The 24,821-nt window shown below is 43.9% G+C and overlaps 1 protein-coding gene across 10 annotated transcripts in view; it reads left to right on the forward strand.

The window, feature by feature from the left end:
• LOC147027036 (calcium-activated potassium channel subunit alpha-1-like) overlaps positions 1 to 24,821 on the forward strand; it is a 278,274-nt gene that overhangs the window by 49,787 nt on the left and 203,666 nt on the right. For 9 of the 10 annotated variants that reach the window (XM_085883106.1, XM_085883110.1, XM_085883114.1 and 6 more), the window contains exon 2: positions 2,994 to 3,346. In XM_085883106.1, the coding sequence (XP_085739232.1) occupies positions 3,110 to 3,346 (237 nt within the window). In that variant the 5' untranslated portion in view covers positions 2,994 to 3,109. Of the gene's footprint in view, positions 1 to 2,993; positions 3,347 to 24,821 lie in introns of those variants that run through there. The other variant, XM_085883115.1, reaches the window with a different exon arrangement.

Raw genomic sequence — 24,821 nt, forward strand, 5'->3', positions numbered from 1 at the left:
CTTCATTGTATATATATATATATTTTTTTTCTTTGGTTGAGCCTCCCTGCATGCTTCTACAGCTTACAGACATTTCCGTGGAATAAATGTATAAATATTTCATTCAGGTTCGAGGGAAAAAGCTTCTCACCGTTATACTTCCTTTCCAGTCCTCTGGGTTTTCCTCATTACCTCATGAGCACGACAACACGTCATGGTAACGAATTCTAAATTTGGAGGGTGGAAGGGGGAAGGGAATCTCAAGCTGAATCATTCTTCACCTCATTCCATCCCACTGCCAAGTATTCATGTGTTTGTGTATTTAATTTCCTCCTGTGAGATTTTTAGCAGCGTCTCTACGCTGCTCATTGAGAGCTCGTTGTTGTTGTTGTTGTTGTTGTTGTTGTTAAGACAAAAACCTTAATCTCTAGGACTCGGCTCTTGTATATACAAGATCCGGATCTCCTTAAATACTGAGCACATGTACACATCCTCACATAGACGGTGCCTTTTTAGAGCGTCTATCATGAACTTTTAAATATATTCGGACATTTGCTTTAACGTTTCGAAAAGTTCACGCTACTATTTAAAGATTATTCTATTCATCGTATTGTAATTTGGTAAATACATTATTTATTTCGTAAATACACGATATATCGTAAATATGTAAAGACATTATGACGTGTTTCGCTATTGGCTGAACCAAGGCACGTGACGAAATATCGGAAGTTGTTGTTGTTGTTTTAAAAATATTTTTATATATATATATATATATATATTTTTTTTTAGCCTACAAAATCTTTAGGACGCTGCTCGTGGACACATTTGTCCTTGTTCCTGTTCGAATGGACTTCGCCTCGCTTTGCTGGTTTTGAAGCATCTTTGAGATTTGATTTGAAACGCTTCTCATTCTTTCGGAAAGTTAAGCTTATTCTTTTTTTTATTCTCATGATTTTACTAGTTTCACGAGCTTTGCAAGTTTATGGATCTTACTGTTCGTATTATGGGGTTTTCCAGACCCAATAACTGGAAAGGTGTAATGTTTTTAACAATCACGTTTGTCGTGTCTCCTGGACCCCAGGACTGGAAAGGTGTAAAGGTGTAAACTTCTTGATGATTGTATCTCAGGGTTAAATATATAGATATATACATATATATACATACATACATACATAGTACGGAGAGTAAAAGCACGCTGAGCTTAAAATAATAATATAATTATTTGTTAAAACCCCGATGTTTAAGAAGACCACAATCTTCCATCCTCAGAGGTAAAACAATTCAAACACCCCACATGTAGCTGCGGAGGCATTAGCCGTACACATGTCCGATGTGAATGGCTAAGTGTCACAATTGGGCTGCGAGGGGGACCAATCAGCGTGAGATTGGGACAGATTTGATGGAGTGGGATTGGAGGGTTGATTTGCTTCTGGTTTGGATGTTTCGGTCACCCGTTTGGTGTCACGTGTTATATGTCTGATCCGGGTTTGTGTGTTGGGTTTGGCCTTTGTATCCGCAGTTGGGGGTTGTGGGCGGTTTTGTAATTCTCAATAGGCAGCATGCAGCATGTGATGCCTTACAGTTGAGAGGAGGGAGGTGAGGACTTGGATTTGGGAGCTGGGCGCTGAGGACTTGGGGTTTGTGAGAGTGGTGCGGGGGGGGGGGGGGGAAACGGGAGTTGAGGGTTTGAAGACACATTTGGCATTCTGTGGAATTTCCACGGGTCCCTGCGAGTTGTCTTATGACATAGTTATACGGTGACCTTGCCGGGTCCCCGAGACCCCTGCCCTGCATCTAAGGATCTAAAGTAAATAATGATGTCGAACAAATTTCAAATGCCACATAGCTATTTGAGTGGTGCATAAGTTAACAGTTGGCTGTCTTGATCGCTGAGGCCGATCTTCACAAGGCTGTAACACAAATTGGCTAAAAATCCTTTTAACCGTCGCTTTGGTCATTTTGCAACGAAGGGAACACGTAGAGGGAGTGCATAGCAATTGTGAATGTGACAGCTCCGAGACGTCTTTACCTTCCTTCACATGGCGGCTGCAAGATTGAAATCTGTCTTCAAGCCACCTCACCACCCAAAAACCCTCAACCAAACAACACCCTCCTTTCCCTTTATTCCCATTCTTCAAATCAAAAGGGCAAATTGTTATATTTATTCATGACCTCATTGAAATTGTGGAATATTTAGCTCTTCATGCCGTTAACTCGATTCACGCAAAGCGCAATCTAAACAAGAAGTGGACAGATCATGGTTTATTACAGTCGGTCGTTTCTCTTTCCATGGAATTTTAAAATAAGTGATAATGAGTAGCCTAATTGTGTCCATAAATTTGTTAATAAATGATAGTAAATTAATTATATTCTACGAGAAGCATCTTAAATATGAATCAAAGTTACAATTGTGGGTTAATTCTTTTATTAGATCATCATTTTCTTTTTCTCATATCTTCACATTGCTTGACTGAGATGGTACAACGAAGTGAAACTTTTATAATCATATTACCATTGCAGCAAATGTGTGACTTCTTCCATGTTCGACAGTGATGAGATGAGTATAAAAAAAAAAATTGTGTTTTTTTTCCTTTTGCGAATTTTTCTTCAAATTTATAAGCGTGTAAGATTAGTTTGAAGTGGTGAAAATTTGACATGGCAGATGAGACACTGAGGTGTGCTGACAGATGAATGATGAATAGCATTCACATTTTGAGGCTCTCCACAGCAATCAGACCAAAGGATTTCTGCGTAAGAATTAATGGTGAGGCACTACATGGAAAGCTCACTGTGTATGATGAAGAAACGTACACAGTCATCGTATAACACGTGCCCACCTCGACACATTGTGTAATGCATTCCTTGAACGAATTGTGCTCCCGACATTGCCAAGTTATTTTGTTGAGACACTTCAGTGATGAGTGATTATCTGGGAATATTAGAGTTCTTGGCTTGTTTTCATGTATTTTAATTCTTTAATGTTTTTTTTTTTCTTTCTCTCATTCCTCTTTCAGGAGTGTCCAATTCTTCGTTGTTTTGTGTCAGTCCATGACACCAGACCTGATCCTCAATCTTCAGACTCTGAGCCCTCATTACCCATCCCTTAGTTCATTTTTCGCTATAAAAGCTCATGATGGCCCTGGCTGAAGAGCTTGATTCATCTCCTTTTGCGGCACCTGGTTTCCCAGCTGCCCAACGGAATGTGCTACCTGGTGTTGGTGTCTCATGTGAACAGCGACCGCGGATGTGGTGGGCCTTTCTTGCATCGTCCCTCGTCACGTTTTTTGGAGGCTTACTGCTTATATTACTGTGGCGTGGCCTTGCCTACATCTGGACTGCATGCTGTCGTTGTTCCTCACGCAGTAAGGTGAGAGCCTGGTCGGAACGTAGGGTCTTTTTCCGCATTTTCTGAAGGTCCGAGTCATTTCTGAGATGTAAAAAAAAATCTGGTGCAAGGGACCCTCCAGATATTCCATAACATATTTTCTGATTAAAATTTTTTTTTTGACATCTGCCTTCCCCCATCACATTCCATAACTCTGGGCCAACCTCACACCCAACCCCATGTGTGTGATGTAGTATATGAGCAGGCCCTAAGCTATGATACAGTGCTGGATGACCATGTTGCTCTGATCGAATCACAAGAATGGCCAAGTAAAAAGACCATTTGCAGTTGAGATTTCTTAATTCTAACATGGGTGATCAGCTTATTTTCTGCCTCTCACAGATGTGCACAGATACATTCGGAGCCATCCATGACACAAGAATGAATTGTACTTTATCAAACTATGATCATACATCAGGCTCATTGATAAATGACACACAATGAAATGATCAGTTGAACGTAACAAGTACCAATTATTTAATAACTACTTCGTTGCCTGGCGTTTTATTTAGGGGGCTTGGGATCGTCGGGTCCTGAGTTGAAATCCCGCTCAGCTGTTGAATTAATACCAGGTGGGGTTAACTCGACCTGTCATCCTTCCGAGGTCGGCAAAATGAGTGCCAGCATGCTGGTATGCTGTGTCGAAGTGGCGACCCATCCAGGATTGTGCCCAATAGCCAGGGAGACTGCTTAAAGCAACACCAACGCTCTGCACAGAGTATGGTCCCAATGGATGGACTTCGTTGCATGTCCGTTGGTCTCTCTGGTAAACACTGGTCATCTTTTAACTCAGCCATGCATTTGTTTCGCATAACAGTAAATCTAAATGAGAGTTCTGCAGAGATGTATGCCTTGTTACACTCAAGACGGAAGAGGAATATATTTATAGACACAGCCAAAAGGGAAATTATAAAGTTTATCGGAGATCCTTTCCTTCCCTCTTTGGCCATGCAGGCACTAATTTTGTGTGATGGCTGGGATGAAACAGAGCAGGAGATTAGATGTTTTATTTTTATAATCTCTCGGTTTCACCAATGCCATATCCCTGTGGTCATCACAGCCGCACGCCCTTGTGGATAGGTGAAGCCATTTGCATTGCACTGTTCCAATGCAGCCATAGCATGTCTGAGCATGTCTCATGCTGGCATTGAAGAACAATCCTCAGTACTGCATATAGCAATGTTGTAGATTGAAACCTGAGTCAGACCAGGAGCTGTTATGGATCTTGTAGCAAGACCCGTCCAGCAAAAATATCACCTTAAAACAACAGCACCTGCTTTAAGCACCACGTAGGTCTCAGTTCCAGAAGCAATCCACCAGGCACAGATACACCTTTCAATCTTGTGGGGCCACAACTGCTCACCTCCCTTACCCACCACCCCCCATGCTCCCTGCCCTTCCGACAATGTCGGAGATGGGGACGTTAAAACGAGTTCCGTCCGACTGACCAATCATCCATCCATATACTTTGTGCATGCAATCCTTCAAAATCCGTTGAACATTAAGCTTTCATATTGCAGATATCTATTTCTCAACCATCATCATCTGTCATCAACAGATGACATTATCTCAACCTGATTAGATCACGGCAGTGATTGGCTGAATTATGTTGCCATGGCAACCATCTGAGTAACTTGGCTTGTGTACGCGTTCAAAAACCGTTCGAGATTGCTTTCATATGACACGGATCTATTCCTCATACCACTTAAAAGGTGGGGGACCTAGAGTATCAGCTCCTTGTTGAAGTAACAGAGCTATCCCGATCCTACATTTTATGTGAAACCACTATCTTAGCTCCTCAGTGGCATAATGGTTTGAGTGTCCACTGTGAGTCTGGGAAGTCAGCGGTTTGAACCCCGGCCAAGTCATCCCAAAAACTTTATTAATGGTATGTGCTGCTTCGTTGCTTGACACTCAGCATTGAAAGGATACAGCATAGACAAACTCCAAAGGTTGACATTGCCGGAGAGCAGGAAATTCCTCCTTAATTTTCTTGCTGAGTACAGAGAGAAAAACGACGTCATAAAGATGGTGGCGCTGGTACCCAGAGTGCTCTCGGAACTGACGTCACTTCCGTGTAGCTCAGCAGGTGTTTGTCTAAAGTTAAGTTCAATGTTGTCTCATGTATTTGTCTGCATGTGTATGTATGCAACTCCCGTATGAGCTTTCTTCACATGACCATGACCACCCTCCACATGACCACATGAAAATCTCCACATGACCACCCTAAAGATTGTCTCGGGTGTCCTCATGTCATATCACATATTCCGTATAATACGGATCAAACAAAAATCGTAACATCTTCAGGAAGAGTGTCAGTGACCCAAGGATGCTCTTCCACCAAAGAGGCCCGGATACATAGTCTACTGCAGGTCTCTACTCGGTGACAAAAACAACATCACAAAAGTCTTCGTGAATCCATATCAATTATTTTACTCGTCTTTTTTTTTTTTTTTTGTATACCTTGTCGAGGCTCGTGTGAGAGCTAACACACAACACACATGAAGGGGGCATGAGACAAGAGGGGCGGGAGTGGGAGGGACAAAACAGTGGGGAACAGAGAGATGAGGAGATCTATGGAAGGGAGAGGGATAGGACGGGGAACACGGGGAATAGACGATGGACATTACAGGGACTTTCAAGAAGGAAAGCAGGGAATTTGAAGGAAGTGGGCTTGCGTGGATTATCGGGGGTAGAAAAGATCGAGGATTTGGATGGGGGATGATAAGAGGTGGTGGTGAACAGCTGTTTTGAAAGCATGGAGGGAAGAATGGGAAAGAATAGAGTGAGGGAGTTTATTCCAAAGGAGGAATGAAAGGGTGAAGGTGAGCAGTGATTCGTGATTTTGGTAGTTTAACCAGAAGGGGGTTGTTGGTTGACCTTGAGTGCCCTGAGGAAATGTGGTGGGGACAAATCACAGAGAGAGCGGGGGGGGGGGCAAGGCTGGAGAGGAGACGGTAGAAGAGAGAAAGACCACCGACCAACCTGCGGTGATTGAGTGAGAAGCCCAAAGACTCAGCCTCATTGCGGGAGATGCCAATGATCCAAAATGCCTGGTTTCTACAGCGTGAAGCCGAGAAAGGTGGGAGGCAGGAACACCAGCCGAGAGGGGAGAGCAGTACTCCATCAGGCTACGGACAAAAGCTTTGTAAGTGGTCAGGAGCTCAAGAGGGCCGAGGAAGGACTTTGCACGACGGAGGATTCCCAGTCGGCGACTGATTTTGGAGGCGAGGTTTGAAATGTGGCTTTCCCAGGAAGTTCATGGCAGATAGTGAGACCCAGAAGCTTGAAAGAAAGGACTTCTTCCAGAGGATTGTTGAGAAAGTGGATGGGTGGGTTTTCTAAACGGTCCTTTCAAAGACACATCGTGAGAGTATGAGATTTGTCTGGATTGAAAGACATGTTCCACGTGTTGGACCAGTTTGTGATTTTATCCAGATCTGCAGTGAGCGAAGAAGCTGCTGCTTGCCGGTCTGAGGGATGACCGATGGTACGGCAGAGGGTGGATTGATCAGCAAAGAGATATAGAGGATTTTCCAGAGAGTCGGAGAGATCATTGATGTAAACCAGAAAAAGAACAGGGCCCAGAACGCTACCTTGAGGAACTCCAGCCTGGACAGGAAGAGGGGATGAAAGAACTCCATTTAGGGCCACACGTTGACTGCGACAGGAGAGGAAGTCTGCGAGCCATGAGTGGTTCCAGGTTTGTTTGGTGAGAGGCTTGAGTAGTTCATGGCACCTCAGCAAAAGCCTTCTGCGACTCAATGGGACTGACTCAATCGGTCAACTTCCCGACCCGGATCTCAACCAATGGTACTCCATCTCTTCTGAATCTAATTTTGACAAATTTCCCTGACAATATCTGCTGCTCTTCCTTCGCTCCAATCGGTTCTTCTGACCACGTCCTTGTCAAAGTGCACATCTCTCTGGCTATTATCAGAGAACCACCTCACCGCCGTCGTGCCTGGCATTTCACTCAAGCCGACTGGCAGGATCTCCAAGCAGCCATCAAACTTATAGACTGGTCTCCTATCACTACTTTCTCAAACATCAACTCATCCTGGGAATTCTTTCAAAGAAACTTGCTCTCCCTCATGCACAGATTTATCCCCTCTCGTGTTCAGTTGTCCTACCCTTCCTCCCGCCCTTGGTTTACTGAAGCTTGTGGCGAGGCAGTTGTCCTGAAACAACTTGCCTTTGCCTCATGTAAAGCAAACCCAACTGAGGGCAATCTCAGTTCCTTCCATAAAGCTCAGAACAAGTGTGTATCTACCCTCAGGAGAGCCAGAAAACAACATCTTTCTCATCTCAAGTTTGAACTCTCAAACCTCTCTCCCTCCTCAAAATCCTGGTGGCGTCTAATCAAATCTGTTTCTGGTGTATGTTGCCCCTCCATACCCTCCCTTACCTCAAATGGCCGCACTGCTGATACCACACGTGATAAAGCTGAATGTCTAAACTCGGTGTTTGCAGCTAAATCTTGTGTCCAAAACCCATCACTTTCTCTACCCACCTTACCCAGTCACCACCAACTGTCCCTGGACTCTGTATCCTTTTCTCCTGACAAGGTGGAGAGCTTGCTGTCAAACCTCGACTCAGATTCTGCAACCGGTCCAGACGGCATCAGCCCACGTGTCCTCAAGCCTGCTCTTCTGCTCTTGCTCACCCTCTCTCTGTTCTATTCACCCTCTCATTTGCTCAAGGTCATCTGCCATCTGCTTGGAAATCTGCAAACATCACTGCCCTGCACAAAAAACGTCACTTTACGACACCAGGGGTGTGTTCCATTACCAAGCAGCTTGCAGAACACTCGCCAACTGGCTTAAGCACTCCAACAAAATGGTTGATAAGGAACGGCTGGCTTGGCAAGCGATAGCAAGCTGATTAGCAACGGAACACACCACAGAGCACCATCTTCATGCATACAAAATGTTCACAGGTGATCGAATCAAAGAAAAAATAGATGGCTATTGTGTGTAGTTTGTTTTGGGGTGCATCGTGCATCATTTTTTGGGGGTGCGGCTGTCCCACTGATGCAGTGCCCTCTATTCCCAGGAAACTGGTACTCATTTAGCCGACTCGGACGGATGACAGGCTGAGTCATCCTATCTGGTGTTAATTCAGCGGCCGACAGAGGCTCACACGTAAGACCCTAATATCTTAAGCCAGCCACCTTAACCGCTAAGCCAACAACAGGCTTAAAATAAGAAATGAATGCAGCCAACAACTGAATGCTTGAAGCAGTAAATGTGGAAAATTGATTTTTTTTTTTGAATGCTCGGACAGTGGAATGATCAAATGGTAAAACTGGAAATAAAATAGGAACAGTTCTCAACACGAAATGCAATAAATTTGAAAATGAATTGTGAACAACCAAGTCAAAAAGAACATGACATGAAAGCAACTTGCCAACAAGGGGAAGCACGTGACTAACTCAAAAATAATTGCCACAAGTTTTAAATCCTGTACAATTGGTTCGAGGGATAAAATGTTCACAGTTAATTTGAGAAACACGATCTCTCTAAAGACAATTGATTTGAGAAATACGTCAACGAAAATGCAGTGCAGCTGTTTTGATTTGAACCAGTGCTGCCAGGCTTTGTTTGAATAGAGCTGATTTGGCAGGAATTTGGAATTTTGTAAGGGTGACGACCATGACAACTTGCTTACTCTTCATCAGACACTGTGGGATTTTTAACGTCCACGAACACAGCATCGGAACATGGGTGCACCCATGTATGCATGCATTATCAAAAACTTCTCATACATCTCACTGTGGCTGCTGGTTGCATCATTTTCTGGAAGCCTGGTTGTGCCGCTAATGCAGTTCCCCTGTTACCAGTAAGCTGATACTCATTTTGCAGACCACTGAAGGATGAAAGAAAAGAAAGGCTGGGTCAACCCACCCGGTGTTATTTTGCGGCAGGACATTGGGTCAAACTCAAGACGCTAAGATCTTTAGTCAGCCACCTTAACCATTAAGCAAACACCAGGCTTGTCCAGTAACTAATACCAGGAGACGGGACACCCGGCTTTACGCCCATCCGAGGGACGGTGTACTTTGCGATGCAATGGCCTGCCCTGTGAAGCCCCAATCCAACAGTTTTATTGTCAGGTAGAGAATGAAACGCAGATTAGATAGCTCGAAGGTAAATGAGCCACCTCTGCACTATCCTGTCTGGTCCAATGCAATTCATTTGATAAATGAACACATTTTAAAAACTAGAATGGGCACTCGGTAGAGCACAGACCTCCCTCCGCCAGGCTGAACAGTTTACGTTTTGTACCCCACTGATAGTTTGGATCTGGACCTGAACTAGAATATAATCAGCTCGTTTTTGCCATCAACCCAACTCATCCACCTAGTTTTGTCATAATTCGTCCACAACTTTTTGAAATGTTGTGCGATATATCGTTTTTGACACCATCTCTCATTGGTGAAGAATCACTTAAACAAATTAAAAAATTCTCGTATCTGGATCCGGATCTGGATCTTCACCAAAATCTAATTAGTTCGTCCCTGTCACACACCCAACCTGTCCAACAAATTTCGTCCGAATCCATGCACAATTTTTTTAGATATCCTGCTCATAGATAAACAGACGAACATAACCTCCGTCCACCTTTGGTGGTGAAAACATAACCTCCGTCCACCTTTGGTGGTGGAAGTAATTATTGATGCTTGTGCTCTCACTTTATTGCACACCTGCTGATCATGGCAAGACACAAATAAAACCCCCAGTATGTGCTTGATTCTTCACTGTATCACAAAGCCGAAATTACCCAATTGGCATAAAGCTATCATGGAAACATAACTTGCAGAAGCACAAGAAATTCTGCAGCATATAAATTGCAAATGAAATATCAATGTCTTTATTTCAATCAAATAACTCTCTGAGAAATTTAAATTCTAAATTTAGTCCCAAGTTTTTCTATTCCTTCCTATTCCTCATCAATCACCCATCTTGGCTCACTGACCAGGGTAATCAGGGAGCAGCGACCTGAACGCCAACAAAGAGGGATCCAAACTATCATCTTGCTGCTGCACTGGCATGATGTGGCATCCTCGGGTGAGCTGTCCTTCAAAGAGCTAACTGTTACTTGCACTTCTTTAGACATAAAATGGAAAACAGACTTGACACAAAAATAGTTCAGGTTTCTGACTACTTATTGAAATACAGTTCTCCACTACTTGCTAGTTTTAAGACATTGAATGTATTGTTGTGGAAGTGACTTTTAGTAGGTTAAAGATGTTTCATATAGCATCTTTATTTCCTTGAAGTGAATGTCTAGCATCAGCATAAACTAATTAACTGCGATTTTAGATATGCGTTACTTTTATAATAGTTAGATCATGTCCACCCAGTCCCCATCTGTATGTCTGTTTCTAAAAATGATCAACCCATTTGACCCCATTTATTGATGTTTTACCTTTTGGAATCTGTCCTTTATGTGTTCTTTAAACGTTGTGACCACCACGGCTTGCCTCTGAGCTGCGGGGGGGGGGGGGGGGGAGTTCACGGCGGGGTTGCTCTGCCCACCAGGCCGATCGACGCCCAATGGGAATGAGAGGGGAGGGGTGTGGGACATCACGACGTGAGGTGGGTGCCAGAGACAATTAAGGCGCTTGTAGTTGGGGAGGGGGGGGGGGTTGTGTCGACAGAAGAAAACTGCCATGCAGATCCCAGCATGGAAGGCTGCTCATTATACCGACTCGTGCTGAGGAAAGCCACTCCCCACCCAGCTGACCACGCTTTTCCTCATCGAGGGCAAAGCGGCACACAGACCAGAGGGCCTATGTATAGCCGTGGACGGGCCCGGTTCCCGGACGCAGTTCACCTCCTCTCCACCAGCTCTGCTGCTTTTGGCTTGAATGCTCTTCTGCCCTGTCTGTGCCCACTCTACCTATCTCTCATGGTGTTGTGTCTGAGGCCTTAAGGTTTCGGACAATTAAGGATCCCGATCATTCGTTGGTACCGTAGATACATTCGGAAGTGGGTTAATGGGATTGTTGCATCATTTATTGTTCTGTATTGCTTCTGTATTGCTTTATTTTGTTTATTTCCCCCACGCCATTTGTTCTTCATGAAATATACATGGTCTCAGGGTGATTTCTGGCTGAGGTGGGTGCTGAATTTGATGGTATTGGAGTACCTGTGAAGAGATTAATTTGTTTTGGTGCCCATGCCACATGGAAGACTGCGTCACATGTCTTAGGTTGCTTGGCCTACTTAGATCCAGACACGTGACACCAATCGGCATGATGCTGGACCCTTTGGGGCTCCCAGTCTTTGTGGTAGTGCGGCATTTAGACATGAGATCCAATAGGGGGGAGTGGGGGGGGGGTCTTAAAAGCGGTCAACTGTTGTGGTCTCTGACGCGACCCGCCGGATTCGAACCAGGTGACTGGGAGGAGTTTGACAGCTACAACAGCATAATCTCCCACTTATTTGTTTGTCTCCTTGCTGTTTCGTGGCCAGCTTGTGGAAAAAAAACCCAAAACAAGTGTTGGGAGTGTGTGTGTGTGTGTGTGTGTGTGTGTGTGTGTGTGTGTGTGTGTGTGTGTGTGTGTGTGTGTGTGTGTGTGTGTGTGTGTGTGTGTGTGTGTGTGTGTGTGTGTGTGTGTGTGTGTAATGCATGTATTGTCACAGGTCTGGCTTTTAAGTTAATCCCCCGCACCTAATTGTGGTGGATGGGTGGGTAACACCAGCCAGCGCGGATAGCTGAGCGGTTTTCCTTAGGAGGCGGACATGGTGATCCTCAGAGATCATAACGCGTGCGGGAGGAGTAGGGCGTGGCATTGGTGGAGTGACGGAGGCACAGGGAAGCACAGCACAGGGGGGTTTATACTCAAACCCTGTGACAAACACATAGACACAGCAACTTAAAATAAACGCAGGATTTAATGACAATATGAATATTTACAAGGGTAATTCAAAATGTAAAAATAATACGTGAAGCAAGTTAAGGTCTGAAGTCGAGGTGTCTTGACACACAGACTTAAATACAGACAAGGGGAAACCAAAATCAAAGAAAAGCAAATCCTCCCTTTATTCTGGCATCCTCCCAAAATGGCGCCGAGCCCCTCTCTGCATGGGAAACATATGTAAGATACATCATGAGGTGATATTCAACACCAAGGCTCAGAGACCGCCATGCAGCTTCTTCGTCGATCGCGCTTACCGACTCGCTGCTTTGCAAAATGGCACCGTCTCTTCAGTGATGTACACGAGGCTTCGAGGTCGGTCTCTCAGAACCCAACTAAGAGCCAATGGCCTGCGTCTTGCTCCACCATGCGAGGCAATTCACCTCAGCATGAACACGAGAATCGCGCTGTCTTCTTCACGCGTCGAAGGAAAGCCATTTTGTCGTGCCGAGAAGAGAGCGAAACGAGATCCTCGGTCCCAGCCATGTTCCTCTCTCGACTGTCTGCATCCCTCACGCCGAACTCATGTGTTCACTCCCGATCTCTCCTCGACGTCACACCGAACAACCATCCACCTCCGGGGCGTGGCTTGCTGGCACGAAACTCGGGAAGTCGGGGCCTCTGCCTGCTCGGCACACCTGGCTTGCTTATGGTTATGGTTGTTGGGATAAAAACGCAACTGCTTCATGGTTGGCTTGTAAATGCAGAAACAGAGGAATAGGTCACAGGTTGGCAATCACATACTGGGGGAAATTATCCTTAATCCCTGTATAATGAACGCTGCACCACCCCTCGTGTGGTGACACGTAACACTTAAGCTCACAGTTTCCCAACAATTACATTGAGATGTCTCCTACACTTCTATGCGCCAAACAACTCCACTCAATCCTGTTCCCTATTATATTCCTCCATCTACCGCCACAACCGGAACAGTATGTATGTATGTATGTACATATGTATAAACATATATGAATGTATGTATGTGTATGTATATATATGTATAAATACACAAATATATGTACACATATAGATCTATGTATGTATGTATGTGTATGTGTATGTATGTATATGTATATGTATATGTATATATATATATATATATATATATATATATATATATATATATATATATATATACATACATATATACATAAATAAATACATATATATATATATATATATATATATATATATATATATATATATATAGATATAGAAATACACAAATATATATCTATGTGAAGACCACAAGGGGAAAACCAGAGATGTCAGGATAAGTCAATTTTGAAGAAACTGAAAAACAAAGTTTCAAGACTTTGGTGGACTGTTTAATAACTGTCATAGATTTCTTTTCCAGTAAAAGGAAGAGTGATCATTGGCTGATCAAATTAAGCATGTAGCATTTGCCAAGCTTCTGTGTTATTTAATTTAAGAGCAAAGAACGAATCAATGTTGCAAACTGACATCACTGGTTATTCCCTTGTTTAATAATTGCCATGCAATTTTAACCCAGGATGTGTAGCAAATTCATGCTTGTTGGTTATTAGCATACATTACATGACTTTGGTGATCACAGATTATTTTTTTCAACATTAAACGGTCATGGTTTTTTTTGTTTGATTGGTGTTCAACGCCATACTCAAGGGTATTTCGCTTATATGACGACGGATTCTCCATTTCTTACTCCGTTCTACTTAATATGATGGAAAAGCGGGAGGAAACCAAGGGTAAACCACCCCCGCGATAGCCAAAGTCACCTCATGTGACTCCCTCATATACCTAAGCAGGTTGAATTGGGTGGTGGGTACATCGAATGAGGATGGGTACTCAGATGCATTAACCATTAAGCTACGGCGTGGGTCCCATAAAAGTCACAATAAAGGTTTGACCAGGTTTGAACCACGATATGCACCAACTACGGAGCCCATGATATAACCAAATAGGCCATTGTCGTGCTCAGAGTTTATGCTGTGAAAGTTTTACAACCTTTCATTTTTTTAGTTTCTCAACTCTGAATATTATGGTGGAACAGTTAACATGAATGAAAGGGAGATAACCAGGAGTAAAGTACTGACAACGCTGGGTTTCTACTTGTTCAGCTTTGACAACACTTGTTTTTTCATTGCACGTCTAAACTTTATCCCATATAAATTATGTGACACCCCTGGTTATTTCTTAAAGTAATATTGTGAGAGGAAACCTTATGTTGCCAACTATTGGCAGGTGCAATAACCCTGAAATTTATAAAAAGTGACATCTTTGGTTTTCCCCTTGTCGTCTTCATATTTGTATATATATATATATATATATATATATATATATATATATATATATATATATATATATATATATATATATATATATATATATATATATATATATATATATATATATATATATATATATATTACGTTTCTAGGAACCGTATGCATACATCATACAGGTGTCCCAAGTCAGTTATTCCATTAAGTATATGTGTAGACAGATCCCTTCCTTGTGTTTAGTGGGAAAATTAAGGGGTGTGTTGTGATGTTTTTTTAGTTAGATTAATAAATCTTTATATCCCCACTCCATTGCATTGCAAAGGCAAATCCACGACAACCCACGGTACCCTTTGCCTGCTTGCCCCTCCTCTCACTTACTACTCGCGCGTGGGCTGAACAACCGCGTGTTCACCTACTCGCCTAACTGGCGACTCGCTGTCTGAGGCAAAATCCTCTGACAGTAGTTCCTTTTTGACGAGTCCGCACGTGTGGAGGGGGCGGGCTTCCCGGTATGGCCGAAACCCTGCCCAGAAAGGGCGGACCCATGAAAGCCCCATCCAATCAAGGTGGACAGTGACGTCAGTTTCACTAAGGCCCATCCCCGCTGAGGGAGATGGATAAATTACGACACCATCCTCAGGGTGGCATGCTTGGAGTTCGGAGAGTTCGTGAAGTGCTGAGACAGTTCGTACTGTGCTGAAGTCTTGAGTTCTTTGGGGGGTCGTTCGTTCTGTGCTTGGAGGTTGGATAATTCATTAGTGATTACTTGGAGGTCGTAGAATTCGTTAGTGAGTACTTGGAGGTCAGAGTTGGTTGGTCCACACTGGTCCCGGCCCACTCGAGCTCCTCCACGAACCCGAACTCCACACGGCGGCTGTGGACCTGACTGCACGACTGTTGGCAGGTGCCGCACCACAGAGCATTCTTTTCCTCGAGACTCAGGTACTCGAAAGAACTGTGACCTCAGTTCACCTCCCTCCCTGGCTGCAAAAGTCCTTTGCCTTCAACTTGGTTTATTTTGTCTGAGTGTGTGGTGCCAGTCCATTAAGTAGAAACTGTATTAGTGCTTTGATCATTGTAAATCTTGCCTGTATTCTCGCGACAAGTCTGCTCTGTGTCCTCTTTTTTAAGCCGCTGTAAAATTGTCGCACTACATCTTTCTCTCATCTTCCCCTGCATAACACCCCAATAAACCTGTTCCCTGGACCACATAACTTTCCTCGCTTTATTGTAAATAAATGATTGTCGAAATGTTCCCAGTTCATTTTCGTCTTTTCCTTCATTGGTCCAGCATGGTTCGGATCTAAGTTTAGCCGGGTCTTATCCCCGATAATCTTGTCATTCAAGCCGGTACGTTCTTGGCGGGTCCGCTCGGCTGCATCCGAACCGGAAAGATAGTTGGTGGAGTGATTCTGTTCGGGCAAGACGTGCCGAGGGCGTGGTTCCCCGGTAGACGACACACGCGTGGTTAATTAGGTAAATTGGTTCTAGCCAAAAAGATCCTCGCCTATGTGGTGGAGGTATTGGCGTCCACGGTCGGTTCAGCGTCCCGCCGCCTCACAAAATTATCCATGAGCGACGGCCTACAATTCCGGGAGTCTGGTGGGAGACGACATAACTTCCCCCACCTAGCGGTCGCTCTTGCCACGGCCCGCAACAACATGTATGTACGTATGTATGTACGTATGTATATATGTATGTATATATGTATGTATGTATATATATATATATATATATATATATATATATATATATATATATATATATATATACACATACACACATATAAATATATATACATAGTCAACAAAGGAAGCACACTGACTCAATGACAAGAAAATGACATCATGCGCATAAATTACACCAACACATCACCTCCAAACTAGGAAGCATCCGTATGGTCCTCAAGCCTTTGCAGACTGAGATTAAAACTTTTGGTCACAAATAGAAGAAAGGAGAGATGTCGATCTAGATTTCACCCTTGTTGTGGGTGCATCAGAACAACATACTGCAAATCGTTGATTTGTGACCATGTTGGCTCATTAATATAACTGAATCAAACCCCCTAATTTAATGAGACAGCAAGGCACAGATCGAGTCCCATCACAGCGCTTGCTGCACGACCTGCCAGCAACAAGTGTCACCCACCACGCGAGCACATCGTCTCTGCCCTGCTGATCACCATTCAGGAGGTTTGCATCCAGGAACATTAAATTCAACAAAAGGAGCACACTGACTCGATGACGAGACGATGACATCATGCACATAAATTGTACCATCATGTGCATATGGTCCTGGCTGCAAACCACCCAACTGATGATCAGTGGGGCAGAAAGCCTGGTGTTGGCTCGGTGGTTAGGGTGGTGGCTTGGGATCCTACGGTCCTGAGTTCAAGCCCCTTCGACCGCTGAATTAATACACCAGGGGGTTGACTCAGCCTGTCATCCTTCCGAGGTCGGCAAAATGAGTACTAGTTCCAGTGTGTGTACTGGTAGAGGGGCACTGCATCAGCAACACAGTCGCACTTCAAGAAATCATAGCTACCCTGGCAGCTAAGCTACCATAATACCACACCAGTGGGGCAGAAACGATGTGCTTGCGTGGCAGGTGACACTTGTTGCTTGCAGGTCGTGCAGAAACTGCTGTGATGGGACTCCTTCTGTGCCCTGCTGCCTCATTAAGTTATGGGGTTGGATTCAGGTGTGTGTGTGTGTGTGTGTGTGTGTGTGTGTGTGTGTGTGTGTGTGTGTGTGTGTGTGTGTGTGTGTGTGTGTGTGTGTGTGTGTGTGTGTGTCAACCCTCACATTCAAAATCTCAACCCCAACAAGTGTCACCTGCCACGTGTCAACCCCAACAAGTGTGAGAGAGATTCAATCAATAGCTTTGATTTGTGACTGTGCTTAATCGTTAGGGTGGTGGGTTTGGGAACCTATGGTCCAGAGTTCAAATCCTGCTTGGCTGTTGAAAATAATACCAGGTGTGGTTCGCTCAGCTTGTCATCCTTCCGAGGTCGACAAAATGAGTACCAGCTTTCTGGGACGATTGAGCCATTTCAGTATCCTGCGTCAGAGTGGCGACCAGTCCGGGATTGTGCCCAATAGCCAAGTAGACTGCTTCAGCAGCACCGATGCTCCGTACAGAGTATGGTCCCAATGGATGGATGGTTGGATTTGTGACTGTATGAACTGTATTACAAAATCAAGTACTTGACATTTGCACACACACACACACACACACACACACACACACACACACACACACACACACACACACACACACACACACACACACACACACACACACACACACACACAGCGGTTTTTGTATTGCTTTATCAGCACTATCTTTGTACCCAAGTCAGTTATGGCCAAGGGAATGGGTTCGTTACAGTACCTTCAACTTCAATGAAGCTCTGTTATTCAAGCTTCTCTCAGCATTATTTGTAATGCATTGTATTGTATTGTATTATTTGCAGAGTATTTTAAGGACTCGGCATTTGCTAATTTTTGATATAAATTTACTCTTGAATTCATTTGCAGGGAATATTTACTTGTCGAAATCATCCTTTCACTTGCCTGAACTATATGTGTATTTCTTACGACTTTGCGAAGCCCACCAGGCAGATGAGCTGCAGCCAAATAAATGCAGAAACACAGTTCATCTCCACCTTAATTCATCCCCCATATTATCCTTATTCATGATCTTTTCTACCCTTATTAACCCTCCCTAAACCAAACCATTGATTTGCAGGTTACTCTTTTCCTTCCCAATTTCCTCCATTCACCTTTAAATATTTATTTATTTCATTGTTTGTTCATACCTAGGCTTTCCAATTCTTTCAACCCATTGCACTTGTGCTTGCATGAGAATATGTGTCCAGCTTGTTAATTCACTTTGTCTTCCTTCAGTCTCCCCCCCCCTGCCCCTTCCTCATACACTCATTCTTTCTCATTCTTCTCTTCACCCATTCACCCTCCGAGTGGCCTTCTGCCATGAATGCTGTTGGTGCGTTTCTCCACTTCCCACTGCATTCTCATGCTTCCATTCGTCTCAGCCTCATATTAAAATGGATCGTTAAAATGGTTTAAAGACTAAATTTAGCATTGTGGAGTACGTAAGGACACTAGCTGAGACAATGGGAAATTGTATCAATGCGCTTTCATCGATGAGCTCAAAAAACGTGCAGATGGTTTAATAGAGCCATTTCTGTGGTGTAGACAGACGTACATTCATGCTTTCAGATTCCTCAGATACATATACAGTGGGGAGAACAAGTAATTGATACACTGCCGATTTTGCAGGTTTTCCCACTCACAAAGCACGTAGAGGTCTGTAATTTTTATCAGAGGTACACTTCAACTGTGAAAGACGGAATCGAAAACAAAAATCCTGAAAATCACATTGTATGATTGTTTAATAATTAATTTGCATTTTATTGCATGAAATAAGTATTTGATCACTGACCAACCAGTAAGAATTCCGGCTCTCACAGACCTGTAAGTTTTGTCTTTAAGAAGCCCTCCCATTCTTCACTCATTACCTGTATTAACTACACCTGTTTGAACTTGTTATCTGCATAAAAGACAGCTGTCCACACTCAATAAATCAGACTCCAACCTCTCCACATTGGGCAAGACCAGAGAGCTGTCTCAGGACATCAGGGACAAAATTGTAGACATCAGGGACAGGGACAAAAAAACTTGCACAAGGCTGGGATGAGCTACAGGACAATTGGCAAGCAGCTTGGTGAGAAGGCAACAACTGTTGGCACAATTATTAGAAAATGGAAGAAGTTCAAGATAACAGTCAATCTCCCTCGGTCTGGGGCTCCATGCAAGATCTCACCTCATGGAGCCTCAATGATCATGAGAAAGGTGAGGAATCAGCCCAGAACTACATAGCAGGACCTGGTCAATGACCTGAAGAGAGCTGGGACCACAGTATCAAAGAAAATCATAAGTAACACACTACGCCGTCATGGATTAAAATTCTGCAGCGCACGCAAGGTCCCTCTGCTCAAGCCAGCGCATGTCCAGTCCCGTCTGAAGTTTGCCAATGACCATCTGGATGATCCAGAGGAGGAATGGGAGAAGGTCATGTGGTCTGATGAGACCAAAATAGAGCTTTTTGGTTTAAACTCCACTCGCCGTGTTTGGAGGAAGAAGAAGGATGAGTACAACCCCAAGAACACCATCCCAACCGTGAAGCATGGAGGTGGAAACATCATTCTTTGGGGATGCTTTTCTGCAAAGGGGACAGGACGACTGCACCGTATTGAGGGGAGGATAAATGGGGCCATGTATCGTGAGATCTTGGCCAACAACCTCCTTCGCTCAACAAGAGTATTGAAGATGGGGCGTAGCTGGGTCTTCCAGCATGACAATGACCCGAAACACACAGCCAGGGCAACTAAGGAGTGGCTCCGTAAGAAGCATCTCAAGGTCCTGGATGGCCGAGCCAGTCTCCAGACCTGAACCCAATTGAAAATCTTTGGAGGGAGCTGAAAGTCTGTGTTGCCCAGTGACAACCCCGAAAACCTGAAGGATCTGGAGAAGATCTGTATGGAGGAGTGGGCCAAAATCCCTGCTGTAGTCTGTGCAAACCTGGTTATAAGAACTATAGGAAACGTCTGATCTCTGTAATTGCAAACAAAGGTTTCTGTACCAAATATTAAGTTCTGTTTTTCTGATGTATCAAATACTTATTTCATTCAATAAAATGCAAATTAATTATTTTAAAATCATACAATGTGATTTTCAGGATTTTTGTTTTAGATTCCGTCTTTCACAGTTGAAGTACCTATGATAAAAATTACAGACCTCTACGTGCTTTGTAAGTGGGAAAACCTGCAAAATCGGCAGTGTATCAAATACTTGTTCTCCCCACTGTATATATATATATATATATATATATATATATATATATATATATATATATATATATATATATATATATATATATATATATATATATATATATATATATATATATATATATATATACCTGGTAGTATACCACTCCCCCTCCCCTGCCTCACAGAGCTTTAAAATTCGTGAAGACCTGCAGAATCTACCAAATATGCAACTCAAGGTCACACAAACCTTTCTTTCACTCTGCAAATGTTTTGAGTGACGCGGTGTTTAACACAAAGGACAAGTGGTGCAATCTCCCGACAGACAACAACATTGCTAACAAAGAACTGGTGAGTGATCTGACAGAAGAGCCTCCTGGTTTCGACTTTCCCCGGAAACAGAGGTCTGTGCTCAACAGGATCCGTACTCTCCATGTAAGGACATCACACGACCTCCACAGTTGGAATTTCAGAGACAGCTCAGCCTTTGACTGTGGTCACCCAGATCAGACTATTCATCATGTTGTAAATGAGTGTCATCTTCAGAAATCTCATGAACAATTGAGGGCAATCCACCGAACAACAGACAGTGCTGTGACTCGGCTGTCCAACTTATACTTATACAGTATATGTGAGCTGCAATTTGTCATACACAACATTCGATTCGACCATTTCCCCAGGCTAGTACTTTACCAATGGGAATTCCTTCAGCCAAAACGGTTTACATTCGAAAGATCTTCACTTTTCAAAATTTTGCTTGTTTTTATTTTATTTTGCTGAGCAAAACCTTATCTTCTTCCATTTTATTTTGTTGGTGACAAAATCGCAAAAGGAAACAATCTTGTCTGCTTGGTTGAGCAAATTGGATCATTCATTTGGCAAGCCTCCAACATATACCAGCGCGTCAGAAACATACACTTCATGCTAATTAACATAAAGTAATCCCTGGTCAGAGTCCAAGTCTCACATCCATAGAGCAAGACTGGAAGCACCATGGACCTGAATACTCGGACTTTCATCCTCTCGCACAAGTACCGGTAGCACCACACCCCATGATCCAGTGAATCCATGACTCCCCAGGCCTGACCCAGACGTCTATTGACCTCTGACTCACAGCCAGCATAGACATGAATATCACTGCCAAGGTAAGTGAATCTCTCCGTGACCTCAGCATCCGAGCCACAAACAGGTACAGACAGGATAGCAGCATCCAAGACGTTATTGAAAGCCTGGATCTTAGTTTTGTCCCAGGAAATCCGTAATGCCAGTGGCTCTGACTCCTCATTCAGCACCTCGAGGGCCCCCAAAAGGATATCTAGTCTCCGTAAAGATGACTGCATCATGTGCAAAATCAAGGTCAGAGATCTTGACATTCCCAAACGGTGCACCGCAGCTTGATCTCTCCGACATCCTTCCCAGAATCCAGTCCATGCAAGTGCTGAAAAGTGTGGGGGCCAGTGCCCACCCCTGAGTCAGCTTATTGGACACAGCTACAGCAACTCCTTGGGCATGGTAACCATCAGAGTGACCAGACCATTAGGAGGTGTAACCACCCACCATGATCTCGCTGCAATCCAGTCTCCGAACCTCAGAATGCTGCAATACCGATGTCCAAATGCTTGAGCTCAGATGATAACAGTGACAGGTGATCATCCTCTCTTCGGGATAGGTCATTCCAGGCACCCACACAGAGGGACCGCCTCAGGTTAACCCAAGGATACCACCGTCTGGTGGATGACACCTCAGCACCACTCCGACACACACTACTGCACTCTGACCTGAGAAGGTTACCCTGTGGTTTCCCTCCGATCACAGATTGGGGGTCCCAAAGGCTTTGCCACAATCTCGTCATCCGGTCAGCTGCCTTGCGAAGAGCAGCTGCACAGGAGCTACCCCCACGGAGTGGGTTTTCAGTTTTTAAAAAAATACTTTTGGAATGTTTTCCGGAATGAATGGTTTTATGGTGGCCCGAGTGCAAATCCTGCCACCAACCTCCTAATAAGAAGTAACCCAACTGCAGGAGGATGTCCGCAGACACAGTTGGGCACTAGATATGGATGGCCGTTGGCTCACAAGGAGCTCCTCCGCCCTTTGACAAGCTTTGTTCTTCATCCTGCTGGGTGTCCATATCATACACCCTCCTCACCAACAAACTTGGTGGGGAGACGGTTTAGTCATTGACAACCCGACCATGGAACAGGTTAGTACAAGTTTAAATGGTACCTGCACCAAGGCACAAATCTAATATGACCTGACCTGACATCTGACCTATTAAATAAACCCACAAAATCCCAAATCACTACTCACATGAATTTTTGAATTTGTTCCTTTATTTTTTGCCCAACTGTGGAATCAACTTCCACATTCTCTTCAATCTCACTTTTCCCTCCACGTCTTCAAGACGTGTTCACCAACATCTCAGATCATCCCCAATCTCAAATCTTGATCTTTTCTACCCTCTCTCTCACTTACCACCCCCCAAGCTCACCTCCTTTCAAATTTCCAGTTTTTCCCTCCTGAGATTCTGCTTCTGTATCCTTATCAACGCTGTGTGTCCTCCCCTCACCCTATTCTTCTCCACATCTCTTATTTATTCAAGTCTCCCTCTATATTATCCTTCAACCCTGCTGTTAGTGATCCCCCCCCCCCCCGCCTCTTTCTACGGTTCCCTTTGTTCTGTTGCATAATGATCCGTTCAGTGTTCTCACTCTTCCAAAAGCCTTGACGTTGTATACAAATATACTAGAGCTCATAGAACACCTTACCCCATGCTGTCATGAGAAACTAGAACATGGCCAGGGTCTGCGAGCTGCAAATTTGAATGGTCGTGATGATGTAAAATGCCGTAATATTTTGTCCAAGTACTGTTAAATGGATTGGTTTTGAAAGTGCCAAAAAGGCAATTTGTTCTCCAGTGTTCAAGGGAACTTCACAGGATGGTGTACCATAGTCAGGTTGCGAATGCAAAAACCATTCATAACACCTGCAATGCCGATTTGCGGGTCTATTGGTGCAAGAAGCATAGGCAATGGACTGCCGAGCACTGGAGGAATTTGATGTGGTCTGATGAGTCGACCTTCACCGTGTTCTCGACTAATTGGCATGTGCATGTGTGGTAACAGCCAAGGGAGTTCTACAGGCCTGAGTGCCTAGTTCCAACAGCAAAAGGTTCTGATGGTTCCATAATGTTGTAGGACGTGTTTTGCCGGCATGGCCTGTGTCCACCTCTGACATTAGAAGGCAAAGTTGATGCAGCGTGCTCCGTTACTGTCCTGGGTGATCATCTGCATCCCATGATGCAGCGTTTAATTCCCTGCTGGGAGGGGTGTCTTTCAGAACCACAGTTTTCCAGTCCACAGGGCACGTCTTGTCACCGGGTGGATTGAGGACCATAGAGACCAAGTTATCCATCTTCAATGGCCCTCCCAATTGTCGACCCTCAATGATATAGAGTATTTGCAGGACTGTCTGGAGACACACTGTAGACAGCATTTTCCATCTCCATCAAATCGACGTGAATTTGAGGCCTCCTGATGGAAAAATGGTGCCACATTCCTGCAGAACAGTTCCAGTCCCTTGTTGACTTCATGCCATGTTGTATCCATGCCATCCTGGATGCACATGGTGGCCCAACACCCGACCAAATGACATTCTGTTGGTCTTTCCAATTTTTTTTTTGTCCATCACCTGCACCTTTTCTAATTGTGTATTTTCAGAATTTTTCATTTTTTGCAGAACCTTTTGTTGCAGAAATTTTACAAACTATTAATAATACAAACTTCTTGTTTGAAACTTTGGTCTCTCCCTTTGTCTCCCGTTGAGTGTTCTTTTGGTGTCAGACCCTCTCTGTATACAGTATAGTATTCTTGATTTAATTCCCTCAGTGTCCACATTTCTACCCCCATCCTGGCTACCATCCACTCTGCATATCCAATGACAAGACTTGGCAAGCCTTGGTCTATCAGGATTACCTCCTCACCATTGTTCCTTTTTTTTTTTTGGCTCTAAAAAATTAACACTAAGCTAAAGTATCTGCCAAAACTGGAAGGATGGAAAACGAGAAAAAGCACCTTAATAACTTCAAGGTTAATGAACAATCTAAGTTAAGAAACAATTTTGACTTTTGTCTTGTCCTTTGTAATTACTCATCCTGTGAGATCTGACATCGAATATTGGATTATTTGCTGAATGCAAAAGCTACTATACCACACTCCATTGCTCGTCATTTCCTTGGTCTCCTACTGCACCTACAAACTCCCACTTGGGAACAGAAAACATTATGTTGTCAAGCCAAACGATGTCCCTGTTAGCTTCCAAGGCATCGTGTCTGCCTGGTAACCAAAGGCACTTTGTCATCTTAGTAATCAGAGCTTTGACTTCGTATGCCAAGGCGTTTTGGCAAATCTTGCCGAATAG

The sequence above is a fragment of the Eptatretus burgeri genome, chromosome 5 (assembly GCF_056783735.1).
Source record: "Eptatretus burgeri isolate ZD-2024b chromosome 5, Ebu_testis_v1, whole genome shotgun sequence".
NCBI classification, from domain to species: domain Eukaryota; kingdom Metazoa; phylum Chordata; class Myxini; order Myxiniformes; family Myxinidae; genus Eptatretus; species Eptatretus burgeri.